The sequence below is a fragment of the Mauremys reevesii genome, linkage group 20 (assembly GCF_016161935.1).
Source record: "Mauremys reevesii isolate NIE-2019 linkage group 20, ASM1616193v1, whole genome shotgun sequence".
Taxonomy (NCBI): Eukaryota; Metazoa; Chordata; order Testudines; family Geoemydidae; genus Mauremys; species Mauremys reevesii.
Window position 1 is genome coordinate 5,580,362 of NC_052642.1, and position 25,316 is coordinate 5,605,677.

The window sequence follows — 25,316 nt, forward strand, 5'->3', positions numbered from 1 at the left end:
GAACTGAGGCACAACTCCTCCAGAGGTATCGAACTCAATGGACGGGAGGACGCTAAGTCCCTTGGAGGATCTGGCCCTGCGAGATTAAGTGATTTGCCTGCGGTCACACGGGGGGGCAGTGGCAGAGGCTCGGACTGGCACCTAGTGCCCCCCAGGCCCAGAGGGGCCAGGCTCCAGCAGCTCCACCCCTCGGAGGCTCGGGGAGCCAAAGGCAGCGGGGGGGGCCCCGCTGGCTGCTTGTGGGGGCTCCTCGTGGCCACCCGTCCCCAGAGCCCAGCGAAGAGCTCAGCAGGCCCCTCTCCCCGGCTGCAGCCTCCCGGCGCTGCTGACGCGTGTGCCCGGCCTGGAGCAGCTGCAGCTGCAATTAACCCCCCGCCCCCCCGTGACTGCGGGAACATGGCAGGCGCTGTGACCCAGCGGAACAGCTGCCCGCCGAGGCGGGGGCCCTGCACGCAGGGAGCCGGAGGAAGGGGCCGCCAGCCCGGAGGAGCGAGCGAGCTCCCCCCGCCGCCGCGGCAGCCCCAGCTGCCTGGCCGGAGCCGAGTCCCCGGGAGCTGGGGCTGCTGGATGGAAAAGCGACCCCCCCCCACCCCGCAGCCCCGCTTGCAGGGGATCCGGGCAGAGCCGGTGCCTGGGCTGGGGGGCAGCGCGCCCTTGGGATTCGCACCGCGGCGAGGTAAGGACCCCGGGACGGCGGGAGCTCGGGGCAAGGCAGAAACCCGGGGGGCTGCGCCCAGCCCGATGCAATAAAGTTCCGGGGGGGGGGTGTTTTTCCAGGGAAGGAACAAATCAGGAACCAAAGTTGAAATTGGGCAGCGTAGGCACCTGGGGCGGGGAGCAGCCGGGCCGGCTGAGTCCAGGATCCCACCAGGACAGGGGCAGGGGAAGGATTCAGCCCCCCCCGCCCCCCGGCACAGCTCTGCTCTGGGAGGGCTACAGGGCAAACCACTGTCAGCGCATCGCTCCCCCCAAGTGGTGGGGTTGGGCCGCTGCAGCCAGAAGTGGGGCAGACAGCCCGGTGGGGAGAGGGGTCGGCCTGGCAGCAAAGGGCTGGGGCCAGTGAGAAGCTGGCTGGAGCCTTTCGGACCGTTTCAGGGGGTCCAGGGTTGCTGGCAGGGAAGGGGGAGACAGGCTGGATTGGGAAGGTCCTGGGAAGAGCAGATAGATTCCCACACCGGGGAGAAGGGAAGGGAGGCTGCCTCTGTGCGGTCTGACTCCCTGGGCCCCATCCGGCTCCCCAGATCCTGGACTGCTGAGCCCCCCAGCACCCTCTCCTTCCTGCTGAGCCCCCCACCCCCAGCAGTGCACCCTCTCCCTCCTGCTGCTAATTCAGGAGAGAGCTTGTCAGCTTGCAACTGGGGAGATGCTGAAATCTGAACCGGGAGCTTCTCCCAGACCCTCTGTCCCTGACACACTGGGGAATCGTCCCTCCAGGCTTCAGGGCTGGTCAGTTTCACAGGAGACCCCCTCCCTCCCCCAGACCCAGGGTCCGTCCAAGCTCTCCCTGGGCTCCATGTTACACTGAGCTAGTTACTAATGTTCCATCTGGGTGTCGCTGAATTTCCCTACAGCATATTGTGGTGTGCGCGGGTGGGCGTAGCAGCTTATTTTTCTTCCAACACCGCCATACAAACTCTCATGCATATTCCCACGCCGACACCCTGACACATGCTCCCCGGCTACGCGCTGAAGGGGACACGCGGGCTGCGTCTGCTCACCTGCGCGTGCGTGCGTGTGCTCACTACGTGGGCACTGGATGCACGCTGAAGTGCACGCGCTCTGTGCACAGGCCCAGGCGCTCGCTTGCATGCACCTGATGTGCAAGTGCTCGCTGCAAAGGCTGACCCGCTGATGTCACCGTGCGCATCACCCATGGGCCGCTGTGCACGCGTTCACTGTATACACGCACTATTTATGTGCAAGTTCTAACCGCCAAACTCCCCTGTGCACGTGGTACTTTCACTCGGCGTGTGAACCTGTAGCCAAAAACCTTTGGCTGCAAGGGGCAGTAAGAGGATGTCTAACCATGGTGGGAATTTGGCCGATATAAAAGTCTCGGCTACTTTAGCTCAGGGCACGGCAGTCTTTGCGGTCCCACCTTAGAGTGCACTGTTAGGGGCACCAGTCCTGTGAAGAGGAGGGAGCTTTTCCTAGTGGTTAAAGCACAGGGCAGTCAGGAGACCTACATTCTGTTCTCAGCTCTGCCATTGGCTGCTGGGTGACCTTGGACAAGTCACTTCCCCGTCCATGCCTCAGTTTCCTCCTCTGTTGGGCGGGGCTAACAGTCAAAGGAGGCTGGTGAGCCTTGACTGGTTACGAAGCCCTGGAGGAATGGAAGGCCCCATGGAAATGTAGGGGGCTAGGAGAGTTCAGGTTATTTCATTACAATTCCAGTTTCGCTCTGCCTGTAGAAATGCTCTTGTTTCACAGCGATAACCTGGCTGTTTCCTTTGCTGGGAGAGCAGGAGATTGGCCTCGTAATGAGAGTGAGAGCTGATTGCGCCTTGTGGTCGCTGTGAAGGGAGGAGGAGAGGTAGGCTTTCGGCCTTTCAGATTCCCAGAGCCTTGGCCTTGGCGGCAACTCAGGGCCCAGTCTCCCTCTTGAGACAGGGACCAACTAGGGAAGGAATCACCACACTGCCAAGCTCCCTTGCCATCTCCGAAAGCAGGACCTCACGGGAAGGCAATTCCTGGCATGGTCCTCCATCCCCCACTCCTTCTTCCAACAGCCTGGGGACCCATCCCAAACTCTGGCCGGGGGTGGGGGGGCTACATATCTGGGAAGGAGGAGCAAAGGAGGCTGGGCCTGGCATTGCCACACATCCTCTGCCACTCTCCCCACCCCCAAACACATCAAAGGCCCCTCTCAGAAGCGAGTGGGACTTTGTCTGAGGAGAAACCACACAATGGAACGCGGTTACCAATGCTGGCCAGAACCATGCCCTCCAGCCCAGCTCCCTAGACGAGGATCTCCCTGCCTCTCGTATGGAATTGGCTTGGTGGCTCGTGAGCTGCCTGCTCACGAACTGGTGATTATGTTGCCCTCTTGTGGGAGAGACCTACAAAGAGGATAAAAGCTTTAATACTGCTGCTAGCTAAGGGAGATTCTCCTGCAGCATTAACAGCCACAGGCCTGTGGTTTTCAGTGCGGGAGAGATCTAGCGGAGCTACCAACGCTGAGGCCTGGTCTATACATAAAACTGAGGCTGACGTTTCTTCATCGCTCAGGGGAGTGAAAAATCTGACCTAGCGTAGACACAGCCAGGGCAGCAGAAGAACCTTTCCGTTGACCTAGGGAAGTGGTGTTCCTACAGTGAGGGAAAACCCCCTTCTCTCTGCGTCTACACACCGTATACCAGCATAGCTCCAGTTGCTTGGACTCTGGAGGCCCAGCCAGCTCCCCATTCCAAGCCCCCCTGATTGTCCTGTTAACATAAAGCCCCCTATTTTCTCTGCTTCCCCTCCATTAGTCCTGCATCTCAACCACACCTTTGCAGCGAAGGAAGAGAGCGAGCCTGTTGATAGGGTTGCTGTTGGGCCAGGTGAGACTCCACCTTCCCAGGGGTTCAGCGCCCTGTCGTCCATCCAGCCCGAGTCAGGGACTCCACCTTCCCAGGGGTTCAGCGCCCTGTCGTCCATCCAGCCCGAGTCCGGGCTAGCCTCTGTTGTTCTGGCCATTGCTAAGCTGCCTCCCTGGTCACAGGCTTACAGCAGTGTTGTAAAAGATACAGTCTTGGCTTAGAGGGTAAAACGGAGAGAGGAAAGAGAAGACGTAAGGTGGGGAAGGAAAAGGACACACACTTGGAAAGGGGGTGTGACAGTTTCACATCCCAAGCAGTGGTAGGGATTTATCTGGTGGAGCTGCTGCAGGTGGCAGTGTCATTGGGCTCCCTGTGTCTGGCCTGGTCTGGTCAGGACGTCTCTCAGGATCAGAGCGACAAAAACACAGCAGTATCATAGTGTATCTCAGGGTGCCAGGGGACGGTGTGGGTGGCAGCTGTGACACTGGTGAAGTTCGCTCCTTCCCCCTCTCTTGTGTTTCAGGCAGCCAGCATTCACGTCTGTCAATCTGTTTATTTTCTCCTCTAAGGCTTTTTTATGAGCTGGACAGAACAACCCATCCCCCTCATTGCTTTGTTCACCAGTTAGGCTGAATTTCCGACACACCGGTTTTGGTTCATTGATTTCCAGTCCCCCACTTTTCTTGCTTACCAGGTGTGATTTTTAACACTCTTTGAGGAGGCCTTTGGGTTTGGACTCATTCAATCTGTCTCCCTTTTGCATTTTTTTTCCATCAACATCTATTGTTGTAGGCTATTGTGACACTTTATCAACTTTGCTCCACTTTTCCCAGTGGAGCTCACAATCAGGGCAAAGTCGTAGACCCATGCGGGTCCCCACATCTGTACCTCGGGGGGGGCTGACATGGTGGCAGAGGTGGGATTTTATGCTACTGCATACATAAAGGTTGCTAGCCTTCCCCTATATTCATGACACAGTTATTACCACATAATCGGGGACGGTGCTGTTAGCCACAGCTGGTCAACACTGCACTGTCACAGGGACTGGGTCAGGGCTTGCCAGCAGGCAGAACTGAGCTCACCCCGAGGTCCCTGTTTATTTCTATTATGAATCCTCTGCTTCCCCTAGACTTAAAGAAACCCCTTTTCTTTCTTAGCTGCCTGTGCCTGATGGGAAACCTTGGGCTACAACCAGGCCTCTGCAGACAATGGCCCCATTGAAGTCAATGGAAGTTTGATCATTGACTTCAGAGCAGCCAGGATTTCAGCCAGCCACATGAACACGTCTCCATATGCATCTGTCTGGTTGTGTGTGCATTGTTGTTTGCCTGTCCGTGTGAATGTGGCCAGGTGCGTTTGTCTGTAGGCAGTGTTGATGCACATGTTTGGGCTGGCGTGTGTGGATGAACGTCCATGTGCGCCACGTTCTGTGAGCGTGCCTGTGTTGTGAATGTGTAGCCACGTCTCCATGAGTCCCAGAGTGTGCCTGTGTGTTCACGTGCACATCCCTGAGAGCATATCCACATTGGTCTCCAGACACGAGCGTGCGTCTCTCCGCGTGTGTCCACGTCTGTAGTACTCGGCGGATCTGCCTGCTCAGAAATTAGCCTCCGTCAAATTAATCACATAACTGATCAAACCCTGAAATGAAACATTAAGCCGTTCACGCAGCAGAGTGATGGCTCCAGCTAAATACGATTCCACTTGTCCAAGCGAACACAAGATGGATTTCCTAGCTCTGGGAGGTGTCAATTTAGAAATGCCCTAAGCTGTGGCTGGTGAATTCCACCTCGTCTTCATCCCCAGCAGCCTGTACTAGTTTATCCTAGTCACTCATCTAGAGCTGAGATGATAATTGATTTTGTTTGGTATGGGTGCCAAACTGAAAACTTTGGGGTGAGGCCAGAGGCAAGGGGAGAGAATCATTTCAGTTCAAACCAAAATAAAATATTTTGGTGTTTTATTTTTTTTTCTTGCTGAAACAAACCTAAAAAAACACTTTGTTGGACGCAAACCAATTTTTTTTGTTTTCCGTCTGGGTTGTTGTCGGGTGTTTTTCACCTTTATTTAGTTTGCTAAATTTCCAAATGAAATGTCAAAATGCTCTAAAATTCTCTCATTCCTGGCCTACGCTTGATTCTTGGGGGGGGCTGCTACCAGGTCGCTTTGGCCCTGATGGAGAAACAGATACAGATCCCTTGGGATATGCAGCTATCAAACACTCTCACATCTGGGCTGCCCCATTTTGGTCTGCGTGCCCCCAGCACAGGGCCCAGGTTCAGCGCTTGTCTACATGGGAACACTCAGGAAAGTTAATCAGAATGAATGTTTAAAGTGGATTAGTTAAAAATTGCAGAAAGTAAATGTGAATTAAGCTAAACTGGATTCAGAATAAGAGCGTGCAAACAGGGGTTTAATGTGGTTAACTAGTCTACTTTAACTTCACACCCTTAGCTAATTCAGATTAATATTGCGGAGTAATACCTAGCCTCATGTGGACGTGCCCGTACGCAGTTTAGTAGGAAGGCCTTGAATTAACGTGCAAGAAATTGATCCAATGACTCGGACATTGGTTCGGGGCTCAGGACACCTGGGTTCTGTTCCTAGCTCTGCTGTTGGGTGGTGTTGGGCTAATCATGTCCCCTCTCTTTCCTTTATTTTGACTGTTTAGATTGTAAGCTATTTGGGGCAGCGACCAGCTCTCCCTATTCTTGGACAGGGTTATTGGCTTAGCAGGTAGGTGTGAGTAGTAGATTCGTCTGTTTTGATTTTAGTGAGGCTTTTGACGCACTCCCACATGACGTTCTCATAAGCAAACTAGGGAAATGAGGCCTAGGCGAACTTACTATAAGGTGGGTGCAAAACTGGTTGAAAGACTCTACTCGGAGAGTCGTTATCAGTGGTTCTCTGTCAGACTGGGAGGGTGTGTCTAGTGGAGTCCTACGGGGGTCAGCCTGGGCTCTAGTACTAATCAATATCTTGGATAACGGGGTTGGGAGGATGCTTATCAAATTTGTGTCTGGCACCGGGCTGGGTGGGGTTGCACTAAAGATAGGTGCGAAATACTCCACTTAGGACGGAAAAATCAAAGGCACAGCTGCAAAGTGGGGAATAACTGTCTAGGAGGTCGTATTTCTGAAAAGGGATCCGGGGTGAGAGTGGAGCACAAATTGAATGCGAGATCACGAACGTGATACAGTTGCGAAAACCCCTAATATCATCCTGAGGTGTATTAACAGGAGTGCCGTATACAAGCGGTAACTGTCCTGCTCTGCTCAGCATGGGAGAGGCCTCAGCTGGAAGTACTACGTCCAGTTCTGGGCACCACACCAGGAAAGAGGTGAACAAATTGGGGAGACTCCAGAGGAGAGCGACAAACACGATGAAAGGTTTAGAAAGCCTGACTTCTGAGGGAAGGTTAAAAACTGGGCATGTTTAGTCTGGAGAAAAGAAGACTAAGGGGGGCCCTGATAAGTCTTCAAATATCTTCAAGGCTGCTATAAGCAGGATGGTGATCAGTTGTTCTCCAAGTCTGTTGAAGGCAGGACAAGAAGTATTGGGCTTTTTCTGCAGCCAGGGAGATTTGGGTTCGATGGTCGGAAAAGCTTTCTAACTATTAGGGTGGTGAAGCTCTGCAACAGCTCTGGAATCCCCCTCGCTGGAGGGTTTTAAGAACAGGTTGGACAAACCCCTGTCAGGACTGGTCTAGGTTTCCTTGGTCCTGCCTCAGAAAAGTGGGCGGGACTTCATGACTTCTTGAGGTCCCTCCCAGGCCTCCACTTCACTGGTCCTATGTATCTATGCACAGCACCTAGCGCAATGGGGCCCTGATCTAGGTTGGAGAGTCTAGATGCTACAGTAATACAAACCCCGTTCTTTCCCTTTGGCTGGAATTGATTTGTGGCAGCCTCTTCTGACTCATCGCCTGTAGCTGGGGAAGGGATAGGTGGAGGGGGAAAGCTGAGGTGAGGTTCCCTCTGGACAGGGGAGGAAGGCCCGGTGAGAGGCGTGATCCTGAGACCTGCTGCTCCTCTTTGTTCCTGTTTTCTGCCTGGTTTTTTTTTTGGCGTCATCTGAGGCTAGACCTGCCTCTCTTCCTTTATCGGGAGCTGTGCATGAGCTGTTCTGTCGGGCAGGTCAAGATGCTGCTAACTTAGCGTTGGAAAGGCGCTGTCAGGACATGTGTGCTTAGCGCTGTCTTGCCCGCCCCGGCCATGACTTCCAGTGCAGCCTTTATGAAGTCAGGCTAATCAAGTCTCATGCTTCATGGCAGAAGCTGGTTGCCTGCAGGGGTCAGGAAGGAACGGGGCCCCCACCGTGTGTAGCACTGCGCAGTTGCCATGGGAATAGTGGAGGACCTAGTGGGATAATGTGCCAGCAGCCAGAAGCTGAATATTGGACTGGGTAGACCTATGATATCATCCAATATGGGAACAAGGATGGCAGGAGTCTGGATTAGATGGGCCTCTGGACTGATCCAGCAGAGGAGGGGGCAGGATGGCAGGCCTCATGGACCTACGGAGCGATCTGGTATTGGAGAGAGGTAGGATACTGGTCTCTGGATCAGTCCAGTATTGTGTGGGTCTGTTATAATCAGCGTGTCTTCTATGTGCAGTACTAGGGTGGTGGTTACATGTCTGCTCAGGAGTTGCACCCTGGCACAAGAGTTGCACTGTTGCCCTTTGACGAAAGTGTTCCATTCTCAGCCCCGCCACCCCCAACCTGTTGTGCAATGCATTATGTGCCTGGCTGCTTCCTCCACCCCAGAGGTGGCTGCATTTCCATGCTGCTGAATGTAGTGAGTTTGTCCAGTTGGGTGCGTTGCAAGGTGCTTTAACTGGTCATTACTGTCTCCCTTTTAATTGTTTAAAAAAAGGGGGGTTGTGACTTAATTTCCTGTCTCATTTCCCTTCAGTGTAGCCGGTTACCAAACTCTCTGGCTCATTCTGCTCCCTTTTAAGCTACTAGGGCTGCAGAAACATCACTAAGTCCTCTGCTGGGGGTACAGCCCAGCCCAGCCTGGAGCCCTTTCCTCAACCTCCCTCCCTGCAGCCCCCTGCACCGGGGCAAGGAGAGTGATGGAAACGCGATCCCTAGGGGACCAGGGCCCAATGGGACTGATAAGAATCTGCTACAGAGGTGGCAGTGATGGGGGAGGTTGGAGAGAGCCAGGGCTTTGTCAGCACAGGTGATGGAAAGGGGCAGAGGTAGGAGGAAAGATGGCCCAGTGGTCGGAGCAGTCATCTAGCATTTGGGAGACCTGGGTTCCATTCCCTATTCTGAACCAGTCACTGAGTCTGTGGCTCAGTTTCCCACCTGTAAAATGGGCATAACAGCCCGGTGGGGCTGGGATGATGACTACATTAAAAGGCTGTGAGGTGCTCAGATACCATGGGGTCAGGTAAGAGCTGTAGCTAGCTAGGCAGGGCTCTGTTTGGTTGGTTGGTTGGTTTGAGGCTGCCTGGGATACTTCGGAAGGAGGTGTCTTGTTTGACTGGGTCGCTCTTGGTCTTGCAGTGACAGGCTGGGCGGAGGAGGAAATGCTTCCTGAATGGGGCTGAAACCGCAGCCGCTGGAATATGCAGCCCGGGGGCCTTCCTGGCAGTGCAAACGCAGTGGCCTGCGCCAAGGAGCCGATCGCCACGTCGCGTGGGGGGGCCACGGCCGGGAGGCATGGTGACAACTTTCAAGGTCGCCGTGCTTGGGGCTCAAGGGGTCGGGAAGAGCGCCATCGTCCGCCAGTTCCTCTACAACGAGTTCAGCGAGGCGTGCGCGCCCACCAAGACGCGGCGTGTCTACCTGCCGGCCGTGGTCATGAACGGCCACGTGCACGACCTACAGATCATGGACTTCCCACCCATCACATCTTTCCCAGTTAACACGCTGCAGGTACGTGTGCCAGGCGCTGACCCGGTAACGCCAGCCAAAGGCAGATGGGCCTGTTGGTAACAATGGGAGTCGGTTCTGAGTCTCCCCCGGGGTCACATGTGCTCTGACTCATCAACAGAAGAGACCCGATGCCAAGAGTCTCCTGCCATTTGACTCGGCATATGATGGGTTTCCGTTAAGGACACTAATCCACAGCCCTGCAAAGATGCAGCCCAGGGATATTTTTGCAGTAGTTTTCCTCTTAGGATCAGCTTGTGTCTTACGTGTCCGGGGCAAGATTTGCCTGGTAAACAAATGTGTTAGAAGGGGGCTGCTCGGGGAAGGTTTGTTCTAGTGTTCTGAGCCTAGGAGTGGGAATCAGGACACCTGGGTTCTAATCCCTGAATCGCATCGTGGCCTCGGTGAGTCGCCTCCACTCTTGGTGCCTCCGTTTCATGAATTGCTTTGAGACCCTTGACTGGAAGGCGCTACACCAGGGAAGTTTTCGTCCCTTCGAATGTTAACATATTGCAATCTGGCTGATTCTCATGGTAGTTACAATACATGGCAGGGCACAATCTGCAGTGTCATGGGAACTGACGCCTTTCAGTGCTGGCGAGGTTAGGTGTCAGTGAGAATTGCAATGAACTTTAGAAACATAAACATGCAGAAAACGCATTGTGACCCCCCCCATTATCCAAACCCCAAATAACCAACCTGCCCACCTGCGGCTCCACGCTTAGCCCCTTCTCCTGTCAGAACATGTGCCCCTCTCCCACAGCCCTGAACCCCCATTTAGAGCTGAACGTTTTTTATGCCCCTGGAACATTTTGGATACTGTACATAGTTCCAGAGGAGAAAGTAGGAAGATAGAGCACAGGACTGGCATTCAAGAGGCCTGGCTTCTATTCCCGGTTTCGCCACTGGCCTACTGGGTGACCTTGGGCAAGTAACTTCCCCTCTCTATGCCTCAGTTTCCCCATCTGTACATTGAGATAATGGTAGTGACCTCCTTTGGCAAAGCACTTTGAGATCTACATAAGAGCTAAGTATTATTATTATTATTATTTATTATTAAAAGGATGGTGTCTTCTTAGCTCAGCCTAGGCATTTGAGTGACCGCGAATCACTGCAGCATGTGCTTTCCGTTAGACACCTGCGTAAATCTCACTGGATATGTCCACCCTGCAGCATGGAGGTGTTATTTCCAGCATGGGCAGAGGAACACGCACTGGCTTGGCTCGAGCCAGCACACTAAAAATAGCAGCGTAGCCGCAGTGGCATGGGCTAGTACAATCCTGTGTACGAACCTAGGTACGTACTCCTGTGACTAGCTCCTCCTGCCGCCCCCCGGGCTGTGCTGTTGGTTTTACTGTAGCTAGCTCGATCAGAGGTCTTGGACATCCACTAGAGCTGGAAATTCCACCTCCAGCTGCAGCATACGTGAAGCCACTGACTTAAATGGGCGTTAAGCACGAGCTGAAATGCTTTGCTGACACAGGGCGTAGGAGAGTGACGCCCCTGCACTAAGCGACAGAGAGTCCCGGGACACCTTACAGACTAGCAGGCGTATTGGAGCATGAGCTTTCATGGGTGAATACCCACTTGGTCGGATGCATGTAGTGGAAATTTCCAGGGGCAGGTATAAATATGCAGGCCAGAATCAGGCTGGAGATAACGAGGTTAGTTCAATCAGGGAGGATGAGGCCCTCTTCTAGCAGCTGAGGTGTGAACACCAAGGGAGGAGAAACTGCTTGTGTAGTTGGCTAGCCAGTCACAGTCTTTGTTTAATCCTGAGCTGGTGGTGTCAAATTTGCAGATGAACTGAAGCTCAGCAGTTTCTCTTTGAAGTCTGGTCGTGAAGTTTTTTTTGCTGCAGGATGGCTCCTGCCCGAGTTCAGATTCCTCCTCGAGTGGAATAAAAACAGCCCACTAACATGTGACGTTTGGCCAGGCTTGGATCTCTGAGGTCAGGCTCCTGAACAAGTAGGTTTGATTTTCCCAGGTGCCTAACTCCCTGTGTGAATCTGGACCTGCGGCTCAGTCCCTGGCTGTCCCTTCTTACCTCCCCTAATGATCTGCCGGGGATGGTGCGTTTCTCTCGCCGTTCTTCATGTAAAACAAACCTGGCATCTTCTGAGGATGCTTGGCTGCTGTAACAGAAACAGGCAGTTCTGTGGAAAATTAATCCGAAGTGGGATATTCTGCCCTCCAACGTCAGCCGGCGAAATCAAAGGCTGTAACGGACGGCATCCCAACCCACAGTCTGAGGGAGCGATAGCATTCGTAGTGTACCAGGGCATCATGCTGAAACTGTGCAGTACAATTTCATTGATCTCCCAGCAGGTGCAGAACGTAAAGTCGCCACTAATGTCTGACTTGTTTGCTGAGACATTCACTTTATGCCTTCTGTCTGGGGAGGTCAGTCCATTTTCTTGGGCGATCAATCAGGGAGCGAGGGTGATTTCAGAATCTGTAGGGGACCGGTGATGGTTATGGAGTTAGCCATGGTAGTGGCTCCATAGTTAAGGTGGCAGGACAGAATCCATGCTCTGATTCTCATCTCCAATGTAGATACTATGGGGATGGGTGCTTTATAATCAGCTAAATGCATATCGATTACCCAAGGGTATAACTGGCCCCAAAATGCCCTTTGAGGCTGAAATTTCATGTGCTTAATTTCAACCCAAAGCTAAATCCTCACAATGTCCCTTCTTGCAAATTAGTAAAGCATAGTCCCAGAGAAGTGTAATAACATAAAAACAGAACAGCAATACTGAGTCAGACCAATGGTCCGTCTAGCCCAATATCCTCTCTCTGACAGAGGCCAGTGCCAGATGCTTCACAGAACAGGGCAATTTTGAAAGATCCATCCCATTGTCCAGTCCTGTGTTGACTCTTCCCAACCTATCGTGTTCATCTGTGTCTGATAATTCTGTTCTTTACTATAGTTTCCACCAATTTGCCTGGTACTGAAGTTAGGTTTACTGGTCTCTAGTTGTCAGGATCACCTCAAGAGCCTTTTTAAAAAATCGGCATTACATTAGCTATCCTCCAGTCATCTGGTACAGAGCCTGATTTACACAATAGATTACATACCACAGTTATGCAATTTCATCTCTGAGTTCCCTCACAACTCTTGGGAGAATCCCATCTAGTCCTGGTGGCTTAATTTATCAATTTGTTTCAACACCTCCTCTACTGACACCCCAATTAGACACAATTCCTCAGATTTGTCACCTAAAAAGAATGGCTCAGTTGTGGGGAATCTCCCCCACATCCTGTGAAGGGAAGACTGATGCAAAGAATTCATTTAGCCTCTCCACAATCACCTTGTCTTTCTTGAGTGCTCGTTTAGCATCTTGATGATCCGGTGGTTCTGCTGACTGTTTGGCAGGCTTCCTATTTCTGATGTATTTTAAAAGTTTTGCTGTTAGTTTTTGTGATCTTACCTAGTTGCTCTTCAAAGTCATTCTTGGCCTGCCTTATCATACTTTGATATTTGACTTGCTAGAGTTTGTGTGCCTTTTTATTTTCCTCAGTAGGATTTGACTTCTAGTTTTGAAACTATGCCTTTTTGTCTCTAACTACCTCTCCTAGTCTGTTTTTTAGCCATGGAGGCATTTTTTTTGTCTTCTTACTATTTTTTTTTTTTTAATTTGAGGTATACATTTAGTTTGAGACTCTATGGTGTTTTTAAATAGTCTCCATGCAGTTTGCAGGCATTTCACCCTTATGACTGTACCTGTTAATTTCTGTTGAACTAGCGTCCTCATTTTAATGTAATTCCCCTTCTTGAAGTTAAATGCTACTGTGGTGGGTTTTTTGGCATTCCTTTCCCCCCCCACCTCCCAAGGATGTTAAATTGAATTACATTATGGTTGCTATTACCGAGCAGTACAAGCTATATTCACCTCTAGGACCAGATCCTATGCTCCACTTAGGACTAAATCAAGAATTGCCTTACTCCTTCTAGGTTACAGGACAAGCTTCTCCAAGAAGCATCCATTTATGGTGTCTAGAAATTTTATCTCTGCGTCCCGTCCTGAGGGATACTTGCCCAAGGGAGTGGATAGCAAGGGCCCTGTGTAGGAGGAGGAGCCGTTCTTGACTTAGTTTTGAGTAACACCACAGAGTTGACGGAGATCTCTGGCTGTGGGGAGGAAGCATCTTAGCATGAGTGAGCAGAATCTCATTCAGGTTGTGAAAGCCACAAAATGGGACCAAAATAGAGCTAATTAAAGGCTGCTCAATTTCAGATGAGCTGCTGTTTGAGGTCGTGGGCCATGCTGTGCAGAATCTAATGGAGGGGTGGGTATGAAAGGAACATATGCCTAAGGATTACACACGAGGCTCTCTGCTATTAAGATACAAGATAGTAATTTTTCATGGGGAAACAGCCTGGGTAAAATCCAAACACTCCCCTCCCCAAACTTGATCTGAATCTGTTCTGAGTTGTGAAAAAACATCATGTGACCCTTTTCTTCATTTCCCACTGGCTCCGGCTCCAGTTAGTCCCAGGATAGGAAGCGCTGGCTCTTTATTTATTCCAAGCATTTATCTAGAGCTCATCCCCATAATATCTGCACCTGACATAGATTAGAGCAAAAGCAATTTCCAAATTTAAGGCTTGATACAGTTTTGGACCAGAATAATTGTTTCAAGCAGAAACATCATGTTTACATTGCAATCACGGGCATAAGAACATAAGAACGGCTGCACTGGGTCAGACCAAAGGTCCATCTAGCCCAGTATGTGTCTACTGACAGTGGCCAATGCCAGGTGCTCCAGAGGGAATGAACCTAACAGGTAATGATCAAGTGATCTCTCTCCTGCCATCCATCTCCACCCTCTGACAAACAGAGGCTAGGGACACCATTCCTTACCCATCCTGGCTAATAGCCATTAATGGACTTAACCTCCATGAATTTATCCAGTTCTCTTTTAAATGCTGTTATAGTCCTAGCCTTCACAACCTCCTCAGGCAAGGAGTTCCACAGGTTGACTGTGCGCTGGGTGAAGAAGAACTTCCTTTTATTTGTTTTAAACCTGCTGCCCATGATTCCAGGTCCTATAGACATACCCGAGTTAGCTTTAATCTAGCTAGCTTGAGCACCAGAATGACACAATAGCATGGACTTCAGCAGGGCTAGTCACCTGAGTAAGTATCCAGGGTCCTGGCTTGGGCTTTTACAGCCTATGCTTCTGCAGCTTCCTTGCTATTGTTAGCCCTGGTCTACACTGGGCGGGGGCGGATCGACCTAAGATACGCAACTTCAGCCACAAGAATAGCGTAGCTGAAGTTGACGTATTTAAGTCTACTTACTGCGGCATCTTCGCGGCGCTGATTCGACTGCTGCCGCTCCCCCGTCAACTCCGCTTGCGCCTCTTGCGGCGGTGGAGTTGACGGGAGAGCGCTCGGGGATCGATTTGTTGCATCTAGACTAGACGCAATAAATTGACCCCTGATAGATCGATCATTACCCGCCAATCTGGCGGGTAGTGTAGACCTGACCAGGTAGAGCTAGCTCGGGTATGTCTACCCATGCTGCAGCTACACCTCTGATTTCAGTGTGGATGGGCCCAGATTTTTAAAGGTATTTATTGCAATGCCTAAGTGATTTAGGAGCTCGTCTCATTTCCACCCAAGAGCCTAATTCCCTTTTGAAAATTAGACTTTGGCTCCTAAATCAGTTAAGTGTTGCAATGCTGAGCGCAGCAGCTCCTAAATAGCTTTAAAAGTCTGGGCTGGTATGTCTACCTGTAGTGATGCTGGTACAATCCCTGGAGTGAAGGCATTATTGCTTTATACCAGGATAGCTTATATCCCTTCCTACATAGGAATAAACTGTATCTGCATGAACACCGTTATACCGATAGAATTATGTTCACACTAGGGAGTTGTTCCACTTTGACTATACCAGCATATTTAAAAAGGTATAAATGTGTGTAGATGAGGCTTAAGGAGCTAATACACCATGAACAGCCCTACCCCTAACCAGGGGGAGAAGAAAACGGAGAGCGGTCTAACTCGGTGTTTCTCCATGACTGGTCCGTGGCGCGATGCCAGTCCCTGACACAGTAGCAAGCTGGTCCCTGGTTCAAAAGGGTTGAGAAACATTGGCCTAAAGGATAGAAGAGGGAAGAGGTCCTAAAAGGTGCCTTTCACTGCACTGAGAGTGAAACAGCTGGTTGAAAAAATGCCAGTTATTTTTTTAAGGGGCATTTAGGAAAAAATGGGAGGGGGTTTGTTTTGTTTTTTGTTTCTCCACAGATTTCCCACAAAACAGTTTTGGTTTTCAAAATCTGGTTTTGGTTTAAAAAAAAATCAGTTCTCACAAAAAGGTTTCTATTTGCAGAAACCTAGTGGCCTCTGCGCGACCCCCCCCCCAATTTTGTAGAGACTAACAAAAGTGTTAACCAAAAATTGTTTGGTTTTTAGTTTCAGTTGGAAAAAACTGGAAAATGTTGACCAACATGGAAAAACTTCTGCTCTAATGGGGTTGTAAAACAATTTTGCTGAAAAATTTGGAGCAGCTCTGAGGAGAAATTGGGAGTGGATGTTTTAGTAAAAGAGGTGTTCTAGTTCGAGCAGGAATTAATTGAAGGCAGTTCTCTGGCCTGTGTTATACTGGAGGTCAGAGTAGATGATTACTTTGGTCCCCGCTGGCCTTAGACTCTGTGCACTTCAAGCGTGTGCCAAGAGCCAAGCACAATGCCAGTGCCCCAGTTCAATCCCCTTTGAGCCCTAAATCAACCCTCAGTGCCCTGCACCCAGCCAGATATAAATGGGGTTCAGCTGGATGGTTCTGGGGGAATTGCATTCCTCCTCCCTCAGCTGGACAGGTTCAGAGAGGAGCATTGCTGTGATGCAAGGAGGTCAATAGAGTAAAGGGATAAAAATGGAAGGATTCCCCCAGAGCTGCACAAGAAAGGAGGAGGATCAAAATTCAACACTGCACAAGCGAACAAAAGGTCAGCGCAAGAGACAGACAGAAAAAGTAAAGGGTAATTTATTGACATGACAGACGATGCCTAACATACTCCATATCTCGGCGTGCACCACAGAGGGCGGACGGTGCAAACGGATGGAGGTTTCCAGGGAAGGAAGAATGGGTCCTTGAGTGATCTCAAAGGAGTGAAGGGAGGTGGGAAACACAAGGGCTTGGCTCACCCTAGCTGCACTACGGCCGACGCTGCGGAGGAGGGATCAGTGTAGAGAGGGGTAGGAGTGCATCACCTGAATGGGAAAGAGGGGGCCTGGCTGTTGGAGGGAGAATGGATGGCTCAGGAGATTGCTCATGGGTTACAAAGGCTTTTCCTTCTAGTTTGGCACTGACCAGAAGTCATTGCTTGGGGACTATCAGTAAAACGTGGTGTGGGTTAGAACCGTTCCAGAGGAACAGATGCCCCCATCAGAACTGGCACCTTTCCTGGCAGTCTCAGAAGAGAGGCAGAGGACTAAGAGAGGTGGGGTCCCTCCAGGGCAGGGTTGAGGGGCATGACTAGCTTGGCGTGGGTTCTGGGGATAAAGAATACATGCTTTTCAGCAGGCCGTGTCCATTGCCCCAGGGAGCTCTGATTACGTGTTGCTCCAACCCTCCAGGAACTTTGGGAAAGTTTAGACCTGGAGACAAACATCACAGCTTGGGCTCATCTCTGGTCAGAGGCAGAAGCTGAAATGCCAAAACGTGGAGCATGGGCCTCTGCCCTGTATTCCTCTGACTGAAAGGACCAAGTCCTGGAGAGGCCATGAGAGAGGCTGTCCTTCAGGGATTCCTAGCCCAGCTAGGCAGACTCCTTGTCTCCCATGGTGGCTGCTTGTTCATATCACAACCCACCACCACATTCCTATCGTGCCATTAAGGCCTGTGTGGTTGCCACTAGTGCAAAAGGTTATTTGTGTAGTGTGGAGCCAATGGATTGGCAAGTGAATCTGAACCTTCTCTGGAGGCCAGGCCTTTCTAAGAGAGGTACCCTTAGATCACAGCACCATAGGCAGCCACATAAGGGTCTGCTTTTCCGTCAGTCCCATGTCATGCTCTCCTATCTGCTGGTGAGACCAGCATCCCTGCCTATAGGTCCTAGGTGGCCTTCCTGGCTCCTTGCTTGGAACACTGCACTTCAGCTTCACCTCCTAGCTTCCCAGTCTGCGCTGGGGTTAGCTAGACATCGCAGATCTTTATATACAGGTGAAGGAGGGGGTCGCCCCAGCTGTAGGAAGGACACAGGCAGGAGATTGCCCAGGATTCATTTGGGGCATAAAGGGGGCAAACCTCAATCCCAAGAAAGGAGGACAGTGGATGGGCTCCACGCACCGTACCTCACATGGGGGCCAGCACTGCAAATAGAATTAGCCCCAAGCCCCCGTGCACCAGGCATGGATCCTGTCACCCTCTCCTAGTTGCTTGAAATAGCTTCACTTGCCTCTCTGATGCAGAACTTGGGAGCACCAGGGCCAAGGCTGCTCCATCACCAAGCGGAAAGCGATGCTCAGCAGTCTATAAATATGCCGTGTTTATAATCACACAAAATATAGGGCTTCTGGCAATGCATAATTCAGCAGGGCTGAGGCTGCGTGGGGAGCGAGCAAGCAAGCAGAAGATAAGCACCTCTCCCTGGGCATCCTCCGACAGAAGGAACAGCCCCTTATCCACTAATGCCCTAGGCAGGGGATGGGGCGATGGCTTCTCCCAGAACGGCCTTATTGTTGCATGAACAAGGCACAATTGTGAGAAGAATGTACCCCTCTCTCTCTCTCTCTGTGTTGGAGGAACATGGATTCGGCAGCTGAGAGCACACAGCTCTGTGCTGCCTTCTGGCCGATCAATCCCCGCCCCTTTGGAATGCTCACTGATGGATCCCCGCCCCTTTGGAATGCTCGCTGATGGATCCCCGCCTCTTTGGAATGCTCGCTGATGGATCCCCGCCTCTTTGGAATGCTGAGCAGCCTATCAGGATGGTTCCACCCATCCACTAGGCTTTATAGCCTTGGGTGACACTTCACTTGGAGGTAGCGAGGAAGGGATGGCGTGCTTGCTCCTCTTTCACAGCCATTTCGTGAAGGGACCGACAGGCAGCCAGTCCTGACAGTCACACACTTTTTGGTAGGTGCTTTTGAACAGAAAGAGCAGCGTGGAGCTAATTCATAGCAAACTTTCTCACACTCATGCCACAAGGGAAAACAACAGGAAAGCAGCAGCCTGACCCACCGGGGCATCCAAGCTCAGTTTCACATGTGCGTCATAAGGGGAGCGCAATCTGGATGCTAATGCTCCAACAATTGGTGGGAACCTACTTTCTGGAATATCCTCTTGGGGAGGAAGAACTGGCCAGCCTGGCACCTGCACTGACAGATCCTTGCTCCGAGTTCACTCAGAAACAAGGACCCTTCCAACGGTCAAGATACTAAGAATATGTAACGGCCTAGTCCTCCTGTCACTTACACCAGAGTAAATCCATTGTCTTCAGTGACATTACTTATAGAAATTGTCCTGCTGGCTCAGACCCAAGTCCATCCACTCCAGTGTCCTATCTCCAGTAATGGTCAGTACCAGATGTTTCAGAGGAACCCTGTAGCAGGCAGGTTTACGGTAGTGGAGAATCAAGCTCAAAGATTCAAGTTTATCCTTAGTAGGCTCTAACTGACAGGAGTGAAGTTACACCATTTACATATTTGACTCCCCTGTCAGAGAAACCAGTTTAACCTTTAGAAACTGGCATCAACTTTGCATAATCCACATCAGCCCAACTGCTCCTGTGTCCTGGGTGTTTTCTCTAGTTCTTTGTCTCTGAGAGTTGGGGCTTTTAACTTCCCTGCCAGCAACAGCTACTTGCCTCAGGTGTAAGGCAATCTAACATGTTCACTTTCCTTCCATCAGCATTGCCACATCTTCCTCCTCCCCGATGATGTAGGATTATTTGGAATTCTTGTAATTCTCTGGTGCCTTTCGCCTCCGACCTTCATGAATAAAGCGTCACAACTCATCTTTGAAGCAGCAGAATATTGTCAAACGCATTTTATAGACAGGGAAACTGAGGCATGGAGATATTATGTAATTTGCCCGAATAGTCATTCAAGGATGCATTGCCACTGGAAAAGTAGAATTCAGTGACTGCTAGAATCCCTGCTGTAACCACTAGCCTATACTGCAGTCCCCCCACCCTGCATCACTGTAGCATTTGCAGTGCAATTTACCATTGCTCATTTATCTATTAGAAATCAATTATTAATCCAAGTGCCTAATCAATAAGCTACTGCAAACAGCAACTGATCATTAATGAACTAATCAGTAGTCCTTGATTTTTTTGTATTGCCAATAATTTTATTACAACACTTAACTGCAGGCGTCATGAGGCAAAGCAACTTTAAGCGAAATCTAGATAAGATAATAACACCCTAGTGAAATCAAGATGGACAATGCTGAAAATGACTCGAGTGATGGCATTCAAGCAAATTGCATTCCAGTCTCAATGTAATAAGCTGTAATATACTGATCTCCCAGACATATTGGAACTCTTCCATAAAGGTATTAACCCACAGCTAATAAGCTGCCACTATAATAGTCTTTATCGCTTTGTTAACAATCACTGAAAAGTCACCCTGTCATTTTCATGCACTGACCAGGGGGCATGGGGGTGGCACCATGAATGAATAGGTTTCTTTCATCGCTAATTCCAGTGATTCATTCAAACCTTTGTGGTGCAAGCAGCGATCCAAAAAAGTGTCCTTTGCCATTTCTTCCATTCCTAGCTCCTTTTGTTTGCTTTTATTCCCAAATATCATAACCGTGAGAGGGGATGATTCATTGTACGAAAATGTCTCACTACAGGAAGAATTACTATAGTTTCTTCTAACTGTATTTTTATACTCTACAGTCAAGCTTTTGCAATTTCTCCTGCATAGAGTGCTGTCAATCATAACAGGGTCTATATTGTATGGAATCCTAAATCTCTACCCATTTCCATAGTGTCCGGGACTCCTCCCGCTTCCTCAGTCCATTAGAGCAGCTGCCACGTAAACATGGGTGATTCCTGTTTTGTTAAGAATGGTGGGTTGCAGCCGTGTGCAGTGAGAGGTGCCCGATGGTGCCAGTTTGTATGGCTCACAAAAGGAGCCCAGGCTGCCAGCGATCAGAGCGCTATAGCTCTGTGGTTCTGCCATGGATTGGATTTTCGTGTACTACACAGTCAGCAGGCACGGATGGAATGTCTCCTATGTTTGTTTCCTGGGACTTGCGTCTTTCTGATCCTTTGACAGCAGTTGTATTTCTAGAGTCACCTTTGAGCTGCGCTTGTGTACAGGATAACAGCAGTCTGGAAGCCCCGATGCAACCTTTACACGGGGTTGGATTGGGCACTGGGAATTAGTATTTCTCTCTGTTTTTTTTTCTTGAACAAATGCAGTGTTAACGGCTTCTGAATGTTGGCATTTAAGGAGGTAAAAGCAGGGCATATTTTCACTCATGCATCATGCACAAAACACTGACTGTTCTGTATGGGAAGCTCTTGAAAAGTCCCAGCTGTTCAACAAATGTCTTTTTTTATTAACAGTTTCTAGCCCTAAACTGGATATGCAGCATGCCTCACCCCCCTTAACTAGTCCCTTGCAGCCCTAGGCAATGCAGGGAGGAACACAAAGCCATGGAATGGGGGCCTGACTTTGTGGGGGCTGCGGTTGTGCTAGTTTTGCCAGCATGGCTGTGCCAGGGCGTCTCAATCCTAACTTGCAGCATCCCCTTCTGTTATCATCCTGGGCCACCCCCAGCTCTGCCAATACATCCAATGCTGATCTATGGCATGCCCTGCTTCTCCAGGCTTGGGACCACCCCACAACAACCACCACCAGCTCCTTCTACCATTCCAGTCCTGACCTCCGCACCCTGCACAAACTCAGCTCGGACAATGACTCTCAGTTCTAACGTGAAATACCACTGGATCTTCCAGTTCTGGGCTCTTCTGGCCTCGGGCCTTCTGGTTAGCAAAACCTAGTGTCCTAGTCTTTGCCTTTCCTGAGCAAAGAGCTGTCCTGGCCCAGCCATTCTGTGATGTGGATGAATGGCCACTCTAGACCAGAAAAGGAAATGTACTTGATCTCTCTCTAGTTCAAACAAACTGTGTACAGTCTAGATTGCCAGAGGTGAACGCTTAATATGTTCACTGACAAAAACGTTCAGTGAGTTCATTAGGCTGAGGCACGCACTATAAATCTAGCAACAAGCTAATTCAGAACCATGGACAGATCATGCGCTAATAGTGCCATCAAGTATCTAGCAATCAAGGTGAAATTAGTGCTGTTGGAAAGTACCTAATTAACAGACCTGGAGACCGGGGTCCTTCACATGCAGGCTTTCCCTACATTGCCCTGCCAATGTGGATAGAAAGGGGAACAAACTTTTAGGAACGAGGCTTCTCCCCTCCAACATCAATCGCCAATCATACAGCCCACGAACATAATGAACGTTGATTGCTTTTCCCCTGAGTCAGCTTTGAACCCATCCTCTAAGGGGGAAAGAGAACTTAACCCCGCGCTGGTCCCTGATCCTGAACTTTACCCAGGGTGAGGTAGCTGGAGATGCTGGTGAGAGGAGCTTTATTGATGTGGTTAGTCTGACCTCGTGCATAAGAACAGGCCATAGAACTTCCCGGAATTAATTCCTGTTTATTTGCCAGGGAGCAAGCCAGAGAAGACCAAGAGGTTAAAGAAGGAGAGGAAAGGAGGGCTATGGGGGGGTTGTTGAGGAAGGTTAGTAACCAGGATAGGATGAGCTTGAGGGGGCAGGTGGAGGAGAAACACAGTCACAGAGCAGGGAGGTGACTACCCCTTGTCACACTGTGAGTCAGCAGCAGAACCAGGAATAAATCCCAGATCACTTGAGTCCCAGTCCTGGGCATTAACGCTAGAGCATGTGCCTGCTATAATTATCTGCTACTTATTCCACCAGGGTGCAGTGAGGCTGCTGCTGGGAAAACCCCCGTTAGGCCTGTAATATCACCCATCCCAAAGCAACGGTAACCGCCGCTTTGGACTCGCGTTAACTTGTACAGCCGGCCCTAGGGAGGCTCGAAATAGAAGAGTCCGATGGTGCTGGGGTTTTGTGTTTGCAGAAGCAGGCGTGGTATTGCGTTAGGAGCAGTGCCCAAGTCCAGCAAAGCATAGGCATAGACCCCAGTAGCAGAAGGCCTGGCATGGTCCCAGCAGTGCCCTTGCACATGAGGTGGCACAAAGGCTGGAGAGAGACCCCCCTAGGGCCGTGCCAAGGGGGACGTCTGCGCCTGAGCTCTGACCGATTCCTGTGTGCCTGTTGCAGGAGTGGGCGGACGCATGCTGCAGGGGGCTCCGGAGCGTCCACGCCTACATCCTAGTCTATGACATCTGTTGCTTTGACAGCTTTGAGTACATCAAAACTATTCGACAACAGATCCTAGAAACGAGGTAAGTGCCTGCTTGCCTTACTCCTGGAAAGGGCCCAGCTCACACAGCTAAAGTCACCTCTCAACTGTGCATCCTCTCCAGGACGATATTGGGGGCAGGGAGGAGGATGGAGGGTAAGCAGGAGCTCCCTGGCTGAGCCCAGCACTCTCAAGGAGTCTCCTGGTTCCCTTCACTGCTGAGAGCCCTAGGGACTGAAATCTGCTAACAGGTGCAGGCTAGATCCAGGCACCTTCCACCTGCACTAAATTCACTCAAGCATCATAGAAAAGCAAAGAGCAACAAACAGCTCAGAAGGGAGCTCTCCAAGCTGCCAATGAGATATTAAGAGCCACAGCGGGGCCAAGTCTAGTCATTGGCAAAGCAGCTTTGATGTTCTTACCTCCCTTGTCACAGCAAGCGCAGCTTACAAATACTGGTGAGTGACTGGGCAGTTTGCTACAGCAGGATCTGCCATACCACTCCATGCAGAACAAAGTTCCCTGCTGACAGCCCGGCAGCAGCCCCCAGTCTGTTCCCCCCTTCCCCCCGCATTACACAAGGGAGGCTCCGGATTGCCATCCTCTGCCACTGGGACAGGCCCAACCAGGACCTGGGGATGGGAAGGGATCCCCAGGGGACAGAAATGTTAGTAGGAAGATAAAATAGTGAGCAGCAGAAGCGCTATCGTAGGAAACTGGAAGGGGGTAACGGGTTGGAGGTGAAGGGACTGTGGCCTTCATGCCAATAAAAAGAAATTGACATGTTTCTTCTCTTCTGTTACCAATTCCCCCCACTACTCCGCTCTGTGTCTGCCCTGCCTCTCTGCAGGGTCATCGGCACCACCGAGACCCCCATCATCATTGTGGGCAACAAGCGGGATCTGCAGAGGGGCCGGGTGATTCCCCGCTGGAACGTCTCCAACCTGGTGAAGAAGACCTGGAAGTGCGGCTACATCGAGTGCTCAGCCAAGTACAACTGGCACATCCTGCTGCTCTTCAGCGAGCTGCTCAAGAGCGTGGGCTGCGCCCGCTGCAAGCACGTCCACACCACCATCCGCTTCCAGGGGGCCCTGCGCAGGAACCGATGCACCATCATGTGAAGCCCTGCTCGCCACCCCCTGCTCCCACGACCGCCCCCAGAGACCCTTTTGTAAAATGGAGGGGTGGGCGCAGGAGGACGTGACAAAGGAAGCAATGTCAGGGAGGGTACCCAGCTCTCCTGGCTGAAGTCTCGGAGTGAGCCACCCTCAGCCCTGCCCGTCCCCAGCGCATAGACGGCACGGCCTGTCGATTCAAGGAGGCGGCGTCATGCTCCAAAGTGCAAAAGGCTGTTAGGAGCCTTCCTCTCCTCCCGCCTCTGCATTGGATCATGGACTGGATGATGCGCTGTCCAGCGAAGAAGGGAGAGGGGCACCTTGGAGAGAGCAGGGATGGGTGAAGTATCGCTGGTTACCGCGCAGTTGGGGGTGGGGCCGGTCTCCTGCCGTCCCAGAGCAAAGCGAGGCTGCTATCAAGCTGCCGCTTGGATATTACCTGAGGATGACCTAGTCTTGACAAGTGGCAGATTTGTATGGATACACATCTGTAATGCCAACGGCCTACCACGAGGCGTAGCGTGGCATCCCCTGGGAACCAGAGATGTTTTCACTGCAAACAGGGATACAAAGACCCAGTCAGCCTTAAGTCAACAGGTCCTTCACCCTTGTGCCAAGAGAGTAGCATGGCAGCAGGGAAGCTGAATCCTCCCTTCTTTTGCCCATTGGATCTGGAGCGTCTTCCCTCCAGGGACAGAGCAGCCTGACAGCGAGAGGCATGGCTGAAATGGATTTTTTTATTTTTTTATTTCGGGACAGAATTTTCAGATGGTTCAATACCCCCCCCACACACACAAATCCCCCTCCAAAACTGGTCCTTCTTGTTTCCTTCCTGTGTTGTGTTTCTACAAGCACCAACCCTTTTTTTAAATATCTCAACAGCGTGAGCGCATGTCTGAGGCTTGCCTTTCTTGGCATGTGCGTGTCAGGGTGTTCATTCTCACGTGTGTGTGCACAAATAGCCCCCCCCCCCCGTTCTGCTGACAAGACACCCAGGTTTGGCAGTTAGCTGCATCATTTTTGTTCTTCCTTTTACATGGATTCCCCCCCCCCCCCCAAGCTGGCATTTTGGCACTAGGTTTAAAGCAAAATGATCCTGAAATTCTAGTGTTAGCTCCACTGTCCCTGCCAGACTCCTATCTGACTGTACCAGATGTGCTGGACGGGTACTGGAGTTCTACCTCTTGTTGCTGTCAGTTTTGTATAGATTTAAAAACGATCATCATAATGAAACCAAACTAGACAATGGCCTCCTTGAAGGATAACAAAAATACTCTGTAGACAGGTACCTAGTGTTTGAGAAACAGCCTACAGCTAATATAAACACGATGGTTTTAATGCTCATTTACATCAAGGATCTTTTGTGCTCCTCTGTGTAAAGGGGCATAAGCATAAATAAGTATCAGGACTGATCGTTTAT

At 50.8% G+C, this 25,316-nt stretch overlaps 1 protein-coding gene and 1 long non-coding RNA gene across 2 annotated transcripts; one reads left to right on the top strand and one right to left on the bottom strand.

The window, feature by feature from the left end:
• The first annotated feature begins 539 nt into the window (after positions 1 to 539).
• RASL10B (RAS like family 10 member B) lies at positions 540 to 23,927 on the top strand. Its single transcript, XM_039508390.1, has 4 exons — positions 540 to 676; positions 9,039 to 9,410; positions 22,700 to 22,824; positions 23,632 to 23,927. The coding sequence occupies exons 2-4, from the start codon at positions 9,195 to 9,197 to the stop codon at positions 23,900 to 23,902; spliced, it is 612 nt and encodes a 203-aa protein (XP_039364324.1). The 5' UTR covers positions 540 to 676; positions 9,039 to 9,194; the 3' UTR covers positions 23,903 to 23,927.
• Positions 3,065 to 4,442, bottom strand: LOC120387519. The gene is made up of 2 exons (XR_005590213.1): positions 4,213 to 4,442; positions 3,065 to 3,737 (listed from the first exon to the last, which is right to left on the bottom strand). It is a non-coding gene; the product is annotated as an uncharacterized LOC120387519 (long non-coding RNA).
• Positions 23,928 to 25,316: the final 1,389 nt, after the last annotated feature.